We start from the raw sequence: 15,888 nt of genomic DNA, 5'->3' as shown, positions 1-15,888 counted from the left end.
CAATCATCGTTTTCAACGAATTACGAAACAACGGAAATGTTAAATAGCTAACGCTATTTCATTTTATCGTGAAATTCTTGTTTGAAATTATAATATAGAAAAAAAAAAATAGTGCATTCGAAACAAATCTCACGATTATTATTATACTACAATAAAATTATATTAACCAGCAATTAAAAAATTGATCCCGTTACTATGATACACAATAGACATTGCCAAATTGTAAACGAATAATTGTTAGTTTTATCTTCAAGTACAAAGTAGAAACAACGTTAAAAAGTAATATCTTTTAATAAGCAGTCCTTTTTTCTAAGACAAACTCTTTTGTCTAACCATATAGACAACAATTAAACTGATTTAATTAGTGATTTTTTTTTTTTTTTTTTTTTAATTATTAACAATTACGATTCTCGCATGTATATACTAATATAATATACATTAAAAGAGATAATTATTGAAGAAAAAATATCAAACATAATGGGCGTGTACTAAAAGGTTGTAGGCACAGTAATTTTTTTAAATAAATTACACAATATCATTAAATAACACAGCATCGATGTAAAACATATTATTGTATAGCTATTCATAACATACGCATTGTTAAAAACCATTTCGCGAGTAAGATTAATTAAATGAGCGAACAATATCAAACCATTCATCACACAGAACTAAAGATCTACGAATACTTATTTTATAATTTTTTTTTACCTCTTCGTTAACATTCTGTTAAATTGATATAGGTATTATTTTTGTAAAAATAGTTAATAATTCATCAATAATTCATGTTTGAGAAAAAATTAAAGTTAACTTAAATACAAGATATTATAATGTAACTTAAATTATTTAACTATCCGTTCGATCGAAATAATAATCAGATATTTTAGTTCTTATATTTATTTTTCTTTCGTAACGTCTGATACATAAATATTTTCCATAAAACAGTTTCCAAAGGTTCTTAATTATTGTGGGTAATAAAAATTTGAAAAAAAAAATTTTTGCAAACAGATCTCTATAAAAATATAAATAGTTCTCTAGTTCTCATTTTGGTGGTCAAATCCCTTCGTACTGCAGATGCTCATATAGACGAATATATTAACATATCGACCTCGTTAGACTGACCGTGAACGCGACGAGCAACTCATAACATTATTATAACGAACCATGACCAGCGTGCAGTATTATAAAGTGTTTTATAAAGTATGTGTGTCGTGGAATATTGCGCAAATAACCTCCTATCGTGGCATCCTACTCGTGTGTTTTTCTCTAACTACTATTATTATTAGCTTTTTACCTGTTCATAATTGGCTTTCGTATGTTTTCCCTCGTCGTCGTCGTCATCGTCATCGTTAAACTCGTAATCACCATACATAGAGGGCCAGGCCCTTAATGACATGGTCCTGTTAAAGTGTTGAGCCATAACGTGGTCAAGTGGACCGAACGACGGAAAGCAGTGAAATAGACAACCGAGTGCGATTGATATTAATATAAGTAACTGACAGACGCGATTCACACGAAAACTGTGCGTATATCGATTATACATCAGATATTTGAATATTAATTGATGTAGTTGAAACGAGGTCGCTCCCCGTCTTACATCCATTACGACTGGCGTTCGTTCGTTTATTTAGGTCAGGGTGAAACACAAGACGGAGTAGCCCAATCGGAGTAGGGGATGTGAAACAAATGTAGGAAAAATCAAACATCCCAAATCCAGGCTGGAATTTATAAAATATAAATCGACTCCGCGAACACATCGTACAGACTTGACCAACCAGAAAATACATGATATCATTATAACGTGACCGGATACCGAAAATTAGAACAATAGTAACTCGGATTTTGGGTATAAACAGTAACTCGGTTACAAGTTACAGTTATGTAGTTAGAGATTACGCTGTAATAGTTACGAGTAACAACATACAGGTACATTTTAAAATACGCTTATTATAATTTTAACGCATGCGTGCAAACTGCGCGGTTATTAGCTAAATATAGACGCGATCGAATTGCCCATGAGCAAAATTCAAGCAAGACTCTTCAATACTATATAATTACGTTCGGGTTTAAAAACTGACATCACAATACGCAGTCGCAACGAAAGTTACGAAACATGACATAATTGTGTTGAAAGGCCGTTTCTCTTATCCCACAACAATTCATTATACCGATATTGATATCTACAATCAGTATCAGTCGTCAAAACGTAAATCGAATAACGTGACCAGTGACCACCCATCACCGATGATGACTCGATACCGTAGTAGCAGTATAAAGGTAGAAGTAAAAAACGAAACGTCGGACCTACAAATAACGTTAAAAGTAATGACGTACCTGTGGGACGTATGTGTTCTGCGACGTCCGGATTTTCGCGGCGGACTTGAGGTCCTGCAGGAATACGTCGTCCTCCTCGTCGTCCCGGTCGTCGTCGTCGCAGTCGTCGTCGTCGTCGTCGTCGTCGTCGCTGCTCAGACGCTTGGCGGACACCTGTTCGGTGGCCTGTTTCTTCTTGAGTATCTGATCGATGAAGTTCGGCACCGTGGGCGTGGCCAGCCGGATGTTCAGCTCCTTCTGGCTGTGTATGGCGGCGTCCCGGCAGTGCCGGCCGGTCACGTAACCGTTGTTGGCCGCGGCCGAAGCGGACTGCTGGGCGGTGCCGCCGCTGTGGCCCTGCCTGAGGAAGGCGTACTTCTTCTTCTTGACTTTGGCCGCGTGGCTGTGTATGAGCGCCGCGGTCGAGCCCACCGTCGTGTCCACCGAGGCGTTGGACGACATTGTGGACGCGAACACGGACTGCTCCGGCCTGGACCTGTGGTGTACGCTGTGGATCCGGGCGCCTTCACCGTACAGCTCGGCCACCTGGTCCTCGCTGATGGGCATGTCCTAGACAGACAAACGCGACAGCATTAGTGGCGCCGCGGTATTGTGACGGGTTTCGTCGCGCGAAAAATAAAATTCGTGTCATGAACGAGCCGTAATAATAATAATAATATATACGACGCCGCCGCCGCCGCCGCCGCCGCTGCTGTTATACAACACAATACAGTGTGATCCCGTTTCGAGGCGCTCGGCGTTTGGAAAAGCCGGTCGCGGGTACGGGGTTCAGAGGCGTTTGCCGGTACAGCAAAACGTCGGACGACACGCGACGTCGTCGTGATTTTGGGTGCCGAGCTCGCGCGTATCCGGTCGTATCCGGTCGCCAAACCCCGGTTTTGTCTAGGATTCTGCGCCGGCCGGCGACCAGCGTCGGTCGGGATTGCGTAACGCGCGGAGTGCCGTCAGACGAAACGATCACCCGGTATACGGTTTGCGAGGTATACATCGATAAGACGGCTGCATTGTTTTAATCAGTCCAAGTACGACGACGTTATGATATACCTGCGCACGCCGCGTTACGATACGCGTGTTATAGGTACGTAACTGGGGGGGTTTCGCGCGTGTTTTCGACGATCTTATCGGTCGCAATAGCGTTAAAGTATAATCGAACGTTTGGAACAATATGAGTGCGAGATATCGTATCTGCGTATCCGAGAACTCGGAACACCACGCTCCGTGTACCTATACTGTGAGCGGAGTCTCTGCAGTGTTTGGAGATTTGGAGATTTTTATCGCCACCGTTCAACGATATTTTCTCCCGCCGGACGACTGCGGGTCGGGCCGATTCGGGAGGTACGATACGACAACGTTCGTGCCGCCGACATATCGTTATTATTAATTATTATTATTATTATTATTATTTCAATGCGTCACAACAGTCACAACAACGTTGTCGCACGCAGCAAAGGAGGTGTAGGTATGTATGTATAAGCAGCACACAAGGTATAGGTACCTACATTGTTCATTTGTCCCGCGAAACGGGTCGCGATCGATCAGATATTTTATCGCGAGATTATAATGATATATTATTATTATTATTGTTTTTCGATATGAATAGAAATTGTAAATAAATTGTTTACCCATACAGAACACTACGCCTTGATAAATTTGCCGAGTAATGATTTTTAAAATACGCAGACAAATATTCTCAGGCAATAACAAGCGTGTCTCAGAATAATTATAATAATTATAGAAATTAATAATTATATACGTATAACCGCAAATTTGAAATCCAGTATATTAAATAGGTTAAAAAAAACATCCCATAATTCATCACAATCGTGTACCTACTACCTATTTTCAGTATATCAGACAAATTTTCAGATATATATATTTGATTTTAAAATCAAAAACTTATGACTTGTATATTTTATGAAATTCGATAGATAATGTCTGCTAATTACACAATGTATAATACGTGTTAAAAAATAATAGTAATTTTTTTTTTTTTTTTTTTAATTATTATTTGGGAAAATACAATACGCATAGTCAAAGTTATACGTAATAAGCATAATAATATGATAACAGAAAAATATAAACCCATAAAATTTTATAAAACATGTACCCCTCTCATGATGACACTTATTGACATATTGACTTACTGGCATTAATGATAAACTATGATATAAATTATTTTATTAACAATTATTTTTTTAATTTTTGTACATTATATTAGTTTAATAGATCATGATACCAGTTTCACTTGATCGTCTAAGAGGATTTTCTATAATTGCTAGCATATATATAAATTAGGATTATGCGATAGAGTGGTAGCCTAATATGTAATGACATTTTTTTTCTTCTTTGCACATGGATTTAAATTAAGAACAGTTTGGAAAATATCGTTAAAAACTTAGGATGGTTAAGAATTTTAGCATAAATCAATGTTCTACAATTTCACTAAGATTTGATTTTTTGACTTAACCCAAAGTTAAAGACTGTAGTAGTGTAGTCAAAATATAATTGAATAATGCTTTGTAAATAAGTAATTAAGTTTTTAGGTTTGGATATTCATTTTTGACTTATATTGTTTTTTATATACCTATTAAATTCGAAATTGCTATTCAAGTAAATTCACTTAAAGTGGATATGATATGCTAAAGGTGATCTGTAATTTAATTTTAGACAAAATACTTAATTGTTGTGAGTAAAGGATAACCTTAGGACATGGATTGAGACGGAAAGTGAATGTGGTATGAATAGACTCGATTTGGTTTATTTTTAAATGCCATTTTAAATATTAAGTATTAAAAAATAAAAATGGGTATATATTATTAATAACTTTACATTAAGGTTATCAAATAATAGTGCAAATCCTGAGAACAGTTTTTGACTTTGATTACTCATAATTCATTATATTATAGACCATTAAATGTATAGTAATTGATATATTATGGAACAAAAAAAGTGATATCAATACTAATTAAATTAATGTTTTTAATACACGTAAAAAATGACTGTATTTGAATCATAATGTAATAAGTAATATTGAATACAAAACGTTTAGTAAAAAATTTTACTCTTCTTACCAACAAGGAATGTAACATATACAAAATAAATGCTAACTGTATTGCAACTGCTAAATTTAAGTTCACTATGCAATATGCATTTGACCTATAACTTTTAAAACAATAAATTATCGGTTTTCAGTTTCTTTTTTAAAAAATGACACGAAAGCATAACAAGAATAACACAGTATAATTTGTATGCCTAAAAATGTATGCATAAATAATGAAGAAAAAAAATGTGCAAATTTTAAGTTTTATGTTTGTAAGTATATAATTTGAATAAACGATAAGATTCTAACATAAATAATTTTTAAAAAATACGAGTGAATATAGATATATTATATACAGTTTCCTTATTATTTGATAAATTATTTAAACAATGACCTAAGTCACACGATATTATACTCAGGTCTATGCATGTAAACAATGAGTGTACCTATACTATGTCTGAAGTGCCATATTGTATATTTATTCAAGATAAAAGAAACTTAATATTTAAATATTAAAAATGTAGGTACACATAATAGTTAGTAAATAATAAAAATACTGAGGAATAATTGTCACTTTTTACTTTGTTTAATTTATATTATAAAATAATTCAATTCACAAATATCCCACGACTGTAGTTTTTGAATGTTTTTTTAGCAAAAATTCACGATCTTATCACTGTACTTATAAGTAATATTATAAATTATCACCGCAAAATAATGTTGAGTATTTAAAAGTATTTTTCTTGACATTATCCTAATCCAAAAATAGTTTTTGAAAGTAAAAGTTCAACAATAGTTACTAATGAAATTTTAATTAGCGAGACAATTAAAAAAATTATCTTGAACCGTGAAATCTTCCTTTAAAATAAACTACAGAAGCCAGAAATGTATTTTTTTAACTGTAAACACACACATTTTTTTTCTACAAAATATGCGATACATACATCACAAATCGTCCTTCGCAAGTAGAGAAAACGTGTAAGTACACACATCATTATAAAAGAATAATAATACAAAATTACAATAAATCCGCGAGCGAATCAACTTAAATTTTAATAAGCCTTACGTGCCAGAAGCATCCGGATATAGATTATACGCCATATATAATGAAAAAACGTCATTATCCGACCGATAGCGTGATTTATAATGGAACGCATACGTATCAATCCATAGTTGAGCGTTTGACAGATGTTGACAAGGACGATGATACGCGTATAAATAAAAATTGGAAAAAATTGGAAAAAAAAAAAAAAACGATATCGAAGCACAGCACTGTTTTATACCGCACCGTATTTAAAACCAGAGTAAATTATGCACTAGCTGCTTAGACGCTCACGCGAGCGGTTTTGGGAAGAAAATATAATGTGAATTTATGTATTGTTACGCGAGATTCGCGGAAAAGAGTGTCTAGTGATTTCCGCGAAACACCACACTGGATTTAAAAAATAATAATAATAATAATAATAATAATAATGAAATAAAGAATTGTCTTTACAAATTTGTCATGATTATGTCAATCTATATACATTTACATGTATTCATTTGTTCTAGATAAACAATATTATTATTATTTCTAGACGCTAGCGTCGTTTATATACAGAGCGATTGCACGGTGTCCGAACGTTATTACAGTTCATAATTTTTATCATATCTGTGTGAACGATTTTCAGAAATTATCAGAAATTTGATTTGTAACTATGTATAGACGCGAACGGTCGACGGAACATTCGATTTGACTTGGACCACGCCGGCTCGATGAATTTCGTTTCAAATTCAAAACGCTCCGGCGCAATTTTGTTCTCTCGTGGCTTCGTCGCTCCCTAAACCATAGTGTATGCGCATACAGTATCGTGTTTGTGAGCGGGATCGAAATTTTACGTGGTTAGAGGTCGGATTTTATTATCGTACAATTTCTCGGTCTACGACGATAACGTCTTGCATAGAAAGCTGTGTTATCTAGTCCCTATAACCCCGGTTGTGATTTGATTATATAATTACTTCCATTGAATACAATTTTTTATAAATGGCCGGAATAATGTATAAATATAATTATACACATGTACATATATATCGACGCCCGCAATTAAGTAAATTCAGTATATATGAATAAAAATAAATAAAGAAAATATTAAATGTAAATTTCGTGAAAATTGTACCAAGATTTAAAAAAAAAAAAAAAAGCAAAGATTATCCTAAACTTTTATGTCACAAAAAACATCAATAATAATAATAATAATAAATATTCGTCACTACAATAACAATTAATGAAATTTTTTTTCTGTAAGACAAATACAAGGTAGGTTATGTGCTTATTTTATTTGCTTGCGAAAATGTTGTTTATGAAATTTTGCTAATGCCGTAACCTAACCTATACAAATCATAAGTAGGTACCTACTTCTATAATGTTATGTGCGAGAATTGTATGCATAAATATTGTTTGTGGATAGATTTCCGTTTTAAAATTGTAATAATATGTAAAGAAAAATATCATACATTACTCTGATTATTAAATGCAGTATAAACAGATTACACAAAAAAATTATGATACATTGACAAGCATGACGTATCGTATAAAATATTGAATTCAAATGAAATCATTACAGTATACCCTAGAATAATCATCTTTTATAAATAAATTTCGGTAAATTGCAATAAAACGCAATCAGTTTTTAATTTAGCTTCAAAAATGTGTGTATAACCTTCAAAACCAACCGATTTCATATTATTTATTTTCGCCCGGTTATGTATAGAATTGAGTACAGAAACATGTTAATGATGACATATTATGTTTTAACGAGTATACAATACAAATGGATTTGCTAATAGCAAGGAAATTTATGGGCGTATATTATACAAACAAGGAAAATCGACGTAACTTAGAATATATTATTAAATTATGCATATAAATATACTATGTAGTACCTATATTTTATATCTTTATCGTTTTATTTATCTGCGACACTTTATTAATAAAAATTCAGAACAAAAAAACAATGAACATTTTTGCTGGAAATGTGTATAGTATATAATTCAATTATCTGTACATTATATGTAAAAAAAAGATTTATAGATTATAACTTGGAAAGTTGGAAAAATAGATTCGATAACTGAAAAATAGTGCATAGCAGATGTAGAGTTATGTAATTATATTTAAAAGCATAAATATATTGTAATTATTTTTATAATCATAATTCACGCAAGAAAAAAAAAATAATACATTCTCATTGCATTGTGTTTAATATGTGCGAGTATTAATATGATTCTTTTTAATGAAAAGTATTTAATTCTAGGGTTAAAACCTAATCAATTTGAAATTTTTTTATAAAGTTATAATTATATTTTTGCTTTAAAAAACATAGTTTAATTAACGTTTAAAAATAAATTATCTATTAACATTATAAAATCAATTAATTAATGTCTTTAGGTTTTATTAATAGCACATACCTGAGAATGACTATTATAAAAATCATATAAGTTACGAAATTGATAATATGAGTTAATTAAAATAAATGTTTATCATAAATAAATTATATTAACTAAAAAAAAAAATTGTTTGATTTATGTACATTGTATATGCATATATAAATCAATACCATAATTAATATGGGTGTAGATATTGCTATTATGTACATTGTATATTATCTGAATAACAATATTATTTATAATTAATAAATTTAAATTATTATTTTGAAACAAAAGATTAAAAAGAAACATTCAATATTAAACAAATGATGAATAAATTATTAACTTACATACATTAAGGAAAATTTCGTTAAAGTAAAAAGGTTCCCTGAATTATTGTCCAAAATTCACTTTTTATTTATATTCGTGTGGACCGGAAACAACTGAAGATAAGCGTCGTATCTCAAAAAGACTTAGGTAAAGTTCAACATATCGTATTATTTTACTGAAATGTCTATTTAGAAAATGTGTACAGTAAATAGCAATACTGACGTTATGTGATAATCCTAGTTTAAATATTAGATAGGACAAAACTCTTTAATCAAGTGCATATTAACGCTTTCTTTAAAAAAATATCGCTATTAATGTTTTAACCGAATGCGTTTAAAAATTTAAAAAATTTAACAAATTATAAGCGAGGATGGGTGTAGCATAATAATAACAATAATAATATATAGTATGATATTTATTTACCCCCGCGTGTCACAACTTCCATTTTTATGATTCCGGTGTCGGTTTGTGCAGGGTATGTTAAACAGGTAGATATTACGATGTAAGAAAATAATATCGCTGAACACTTGCGTAAGTCCGACTGCAGTCCGAGTGCAGAAAAAACGACGGAAGGAAAAAACGTATTTTGACTTTCTAACGACGTGACGGTGGCTTGCATGATGGTTTCATGACCAATCGAAACGATATCAAACGGGTATGTATAATAATAATAATAATAATATCAAGTTTATACGTTTATATTTTATACGTATATTATGTATATATATATATATATATATATATTATAAAAAACGAGATAATCGAACGAATGTATAGAATATAGGAAGTAAAAAAAAAATAATAATAATATAATAATTATTATAATATTCCGTGTGTCTCGGTCATATTATACTCGTACGTAATAAAGCGTTTTGTATGATATTTGAGTATAAAAACCGATCGGACCGGACACGACACGCACACGTCTGCGACGAGTATATAAAAGGTTTCGACTGACATAAAAATTGTCCATTAGCATCTTATAGAGGCCGGTAATTAACGTACTGATTAGAGACATTTTTAACGTTTATACACACACACAGGCACACACACGCACACGACATACGTATACAAATTATTATTATTATTTTACATATGTGCGCGCACCAATTTGTCGATTATGTGTTCTGCAGAGGTCTTTCACGCGTCTGTCGATTTATGTCCGAGATAATATTAAACGAACGTAATAATGTTTTAATTCGTGGCGTGTAATGCGATAATAATCGATCGCGTCTTAGGTACCGCCAAAGTTGGCGATTTAATAATCGTTTTTTACGGCGACAGGCGACGGGAGCAGCAGCGGCGGCGGTACGCGTCGCGTTCGGGAGCGCCCAACCGCCCAACGCCTGTCGCAGTGTCCGCGCGCGGAAAGTCGACCGGAAAAGTGGACGCGACGACGGGCTAAACGGGATTTCCGCGGTTCGCACCGACCGCGGCGCATTGCATTGCATTGCACACCGCGATTTAGGCATCGCCGTTCGCCGCGGAGTCCGCCTTATTTGTATAATATCTATTAGATGGTCGTAGCGTACGCTCACGTAGTCACGTCAAACGCATACCATGCACGACGCGATATCGTTTTTTATATGTACATAATATATATATGTTTTTTCTTTCTTTTTTCACGATATCGCGTTATCAATCGCGCCAAATCGAGGTAAAGAATAATAATAATAAAAATAATAATAATAATTAACAATATTAAATGGTACGACACTATCGTTATCATCGTTATTCGTTGTTATTGTGTTTATACCATAGGTACGGCGTCGATTTAGGTTGGCAATACACCCGACGTCGTCTCGCGCGTCGTCCTCCACACACGTCGTGCGGTCAGCGAGTCCTGCTGCAGCTCTCGTACGATCAATTAGCAGCAGCGACTACGACGACGACGACGACGACGACGAGTACAAAATTATTACGTCGTCGTAGTGGTTAAGAAACCGAATTGAAAGCCACACACGCGGTAGTGCGCGAAACTCGTAGAAACGTCGGTTAATTGTGCACAACACGTTTAAACCCGTAATGACGATGACGATAATATTATTAATAATAATAACAATAATAACAACAACAATAATAATAATAACGACAACAATGATAGGAACCGTGTTTAGGATTCAAAAACTTACGATCGTGAACGTCATCTGCTGCATTGCTTTATCTCCGCGATCGCGTTTGATCCAAGCCATTTTCTGCCAAGTGTTGTATCTGTCTTCGTTTATGTTGTTGTATGCGTTCAATAACGTTCAAACGCGATGATGACTCGACACGGTCTGTAAAAACACACGGTCGCACGTTTATTATATTATCACATAATATCACACGTAAAACTGGTGCCGTGTAGCCATGTGTGTACAGTAAAAAAAGCAATGTGTAAGTACTCGAGTCGTCGAAGTTTATGGATTTCGGTTTTTACTCTTGAATTCCAATGTAGTCCCTGAATCGTGTAATATATATATTCGTATGCGAAGTGTATGTATATATATTTATATATATATCAAGACCTCAGTGGCATCAGTTTGGCGCGCAACTTGTAATCGACCGACAGTATCAACACGTACGGATTGCGAAATCCCATCGAAAAAATGGAATCGTTCCGGCGCGCGTGGAACGATCGCGGTGCACTGCAAATGCGATGTGATCTAAACGAGTCTCCGAAACCAGAGCTTTATACTATATATAGTATGCGTACAGGCCGCACTCGCGAAATAAAATATATATTGTAAACGTTATGTATCCGTTTATACATACATATATATATATAGATATATTTGAACGCGTGACGTGTACCTAAACTGTACCGTTTTATAATGAAAAAGAAAAAAAACGCAAGCCGTGTGACGGAGACTCGTCGCGAGAGTGATGCGTACGTCTAATACTGCGAATGATTCACACACACACGAGGGTATTTAAATATGCGAAAAAAAAATTGCACTGCTACTACCACTACTACTGTTACTACGTAGGTGTACTAAATGTATGATATTACCATTATATTATTGGTATCTCTGGTATATATTATGTGAAAAAAATGCGGTCGCGGTACGTATTATAATATAATATAGTAGTTGGGCATGTAATACTATTGCGGACGTTGCGGTGTGCGGTGCGTGACTGAGAGGAAACTACGCGTTCTCCGATGAGGAGTAGGGGGTGTGTGCAGCGTTTCATACGTACTTGGTGAGCCGTCAGTGTAATACGGGCCATGCTGTTGTCCCGGCTGCTTGGAATATAATATAATATAAATATATATATTATTTTTATCAGTTAAACCGGTTGCCGTCGAAGTTCGTTTGGTGGGGACGGACGGGGTGGGGGTCGATCAAAACGTTCGACGGGTGTGGTGGGAGCTAGCAGGGTAGGAGGGGTCGAGGAGACGGGAAACGCTCGGTTATCACAACACGACGATGACTACGATAATACGCCGGCAACAGGTGTAATAAGTAGTGACGAGATCGGAGAATCGTGTTATTTGTCATCGCGGAATGAAATCTTTTTCCATTCATCTCGATTCTCGACGGCGATGACGCAGCGTGCCCAACGGTTCTCGGACTTTCCCGTGGAACGAATCTCCACTACCTACGCCCTTTCCCTCCGTAACAACGTACAAACCCGACATCCGACGTGCCCCCCTGTCCCACGGGGACCCGTTCGGGCGCAAACCAGTGCCGTAAATGCACTGCTGTTGGTTATCCACGATATTTCCTAAGAAAACCAAAAATAAATACCAGTTTGTGGTTGTAGGGGCAAAAGGAGAATGTACTGTACGGCGGTGGGAAATTTACGTCGGTCCATGGGCCACGCGCTCCGTATAATTATAATATTACCGTGAAATCGGCATGTCGAAAAAAAATTGAATTAAAAAATAGAAACTGTTGTGCGACTATTTCGCCATAAACCTGCACCGCGTTTTTGAACCGTATATTTTCCCTCGGCAATTATTGTTTATCGTCATTATGAAAATTATTATTATTACTACCTACTACGATTATGCACCGTCATGACGTATCTACAGTGGATTACGGCGACGTACCGTTAATACTAAGTATCGTTTTCGACGTTTCATGAAACACTCAGACTTGGCGCCAATGACGAACATCATCATTATGTCGTAGCATATCAAGCCCGCGTCCTATTATAACAATACCAATGATTTGTGGTGTACCGTAATCGTTTTGTTGGGCAGTAAGAAATCGTAAATGTTTATATTTTCGAAGCACCTGAGATAAATTCCTAAACAAATTTTAAATAACGAAATCTTGGTGTATCCAATGTAGGTAACCCCTACCAATAGGTTATACTATAGAGTCTATAGTCTATAACCAATGTTCACTTACTAATAACTCGGACTTCAACAGCAGCAGCTAGCGCACACAATACGTAATAATGTATACTGCTGGCTGTACTTTGCAGTTATACTTTGGTATATTCAGCGAAGGCTTTTCAAATTTGAAAGTCTCGATAAATACTTTAATACAGAGAATATAGAATGTCAAAATATACTCATACAACAGTTAGATCGAAAATCATTAACGTTAAATAAGACACACTCACATATATATTTACTCAAACAAATAACATAACCTATTTATTTTAATTAATGATTTGTCAAATTTTTTGAAATTGTACAAACATTCAACTTAAATTTCATTGTTTGTAAAAGTTAATTATATTTTTTATTACGAGCGATTATCATTTGAGTAAAACGCAACAATTATACAGGACACAATATATTAATGTATAAATAAACATCTATATAGTTGTATATTTTAAAGGGATGGAAAGGATCTTCCTGAAGGTCTTTAGTGAGAATGTGTTTTTTAAGCCTGTATAATAAATTACCCGGCGCTGCTATACTATTTATAATACATCGATTAAAAATGGCAGGCTCTTTCGAAAATATTTGCAATTCTCTTGGTAAATTTTAAAAAGTGTAAGAAAAAACTACAAATAAACAAAAAATTATTAATAATTGATAAATAAACATTTGCTGCTGAATAATACGCTTCATTATGCATTTAATTTAAAACCGGTTCAAACGTGGTAATAATTACTGGAATAATGATCTTTCTATTAGTGATTCACCGTGGTATTGTGAAGAAATAGACGTTTGAGCGGCGAGCGCATATTATGTACATAGATATATTATGTATGGACATATTTAGGTGACCTTTTAATTCCACCTACCTACGGTATGATATGAATAATATGATGATCCTTATAAACGATGATATAATCACTGTTCGGTTTATTAAACTTTATTTTATTATAGTCGATTTAAGTACATACTATTGTACACGAAAAACAATAAATCGCGTTGCACTAGAAAAATTTTTTAAAAAACGTCGTGCACAATGAACGTCGGAGAATTTTATTTTTTTCACTGGTGCCTTAAAAAAATGAACGAATAACTTTTAAGAAGTGAAATAGTATGGTTAAATAAAAACAATGCATACGTTATTATTTACACCTTTGTATTTACATAGCTTGAATTGAATTTGTTAACTGTTGTAAGCTATTTATAAATGTAAGGAATGTTAATTAACTTTTTTAAGATACTCAGCAGCGAGTCATTAACATGACATCTAATTTTATAGTAATGGTAAAATAATAACTAAACAATTCATTTTTGTGCATTTGTTTTTTTACTACATATTATACAGTATTATAACTATAAGAACCTTTGTATTTCGTTCGATTTTGAGTGGAGCGATGATTTTATTTTTTATTTGTTATGTGTGCGTGATCAGTATTTTGAGTAAAAGATAGAATCATCTAAAATTCCTTTATAGAAAGTAGAAGACATACTAAGAAATTTACGTAGGTGCAAATATACGATTTAAACAGAAGTGAGTTTTGGGATTTTTTAGTATTTTGAATTTTTTAAGAATTGTTGAAAACTACCTAGCTTAGCTTGGTTAATATAGCTTAAATTAAGTCTTGGATATTACATAGGGATTGGCCATGAAAATTCTAATTGCTTAGTCTATTACATATTATATAAATTACGTGAATCAATATTATAGATTTATAACGGAATAACTATGTATAGTTATATTATAAAATATATTATATGTTATACAGAATTACGGATGTTTTGTATATTTTTTGTTTTGTTTGAGTTGTTAGGATTTTGTTAAATAAGGGTGAGATTTTGAGTACGGTAAGTAAGGAAACCGTACGCATAACTTCTTGCGTTTTCATCCCACCAGATGGAATCTATTAAATGGTTTAGAAAAAACTGCGTAGTTAGTAACCCACATGTGTTGAAAAAAAGAAAATACCAGCAGTGACGATACACAAACTGTATCAAAATTTTTTTTTAAAATTAATGTACGATGTACATAATAGTTGTTATATAAATTATAAATATATATATATATATATATATATATATTAGGTATTACATATATTAACTATTGTCTGTTTCGTGGTTATAATAATATACTCGTAGTTCTGATGTTTTGAACTGAAGCAGTACCGCTACTCAAACCGATATTATGGTAATTTAACAAAGGTATAGCTATTAAACATGCTTAGATATTCTTTATACTGTATAACTCAATGACTGTTGTATTTAAAGAGGATTTAGGTATAGAGAAGATATAATACCATATAAATACATCATTATATCGATATGAACTAACGTAAGGAACTTATAAATAACACTTAAAATGTGTTTCATAGTAATAAATTAAAACAAATACTTGAATAATAGCCAATTTTTAATTTCATGTCGATTAAGTCGAATTAAATAAAAAAACTTATTTTTGAACTGTATA

At 33.4% G+C, this 15,888-nt stretch overlaps 1 protein-coding gene across 5 annotated transcripts in view; it reads right to left on the bottom strand.

The window, feature by feature from the left end:
- LOC112593296 (facilitated trehalose transporter Tret1-like) overlaps positions 1 to 15,888 on the bottom strand; it is a 51,579-nt gene that overhangs the window by 21,979 nt on the left and 13,712 nt on the right. For 2 of the 5 annotated variants that reach the window (XM_025337671.1, XM_025337669.1), the window contains 2 exons: positions 11,236 to 11,379; positions 2,332 to 2,880 (listed from right to left, as the gene is read on the bottom strand). In XM_025337671.1, the coding sequence (XP_025193456.1) occupies positions 2,332 to 2,880; positions 11,236 to 11,295 (609 nt within the window). In that variant the 5' untranslated portion in view covers positions 11,296 to 11,379. Of the gene's footprint in view, positions 1 to 2,331; positions 2,881 to 9,526; positions 9,731 to 11,235; positions 11,380 to 11,487; positions 12,220 to 12,283; positions 12,334 to 15,888 lie in introns of those variants that run through there. The other 3 variants (XM_025337672.1, XM_025337670.1, XM_025337673.1) reach the window with 3 other exon arrangements.

The sequence above is a fragment of the Melanaphis sacchari genome, unplaced genomic scaffold (genome assembly GCF_002803265.2).
Source record: "Melanaphis sacchari strain LSU unplaced genomic scaffold, SCAv2.0 Contig1_pilon_pilon, whole genome shotgun sequence".
Classification (NCBI taxonomy): Eukaryota; Metazoa; Arthropoda; class Insecta; order Hemiptera; family Aphididae; genus Melanaphis; species Melanaphis sacchari.
This window is presented reverse-complemented; position numbering and strand designations above follow the sequence as displayed.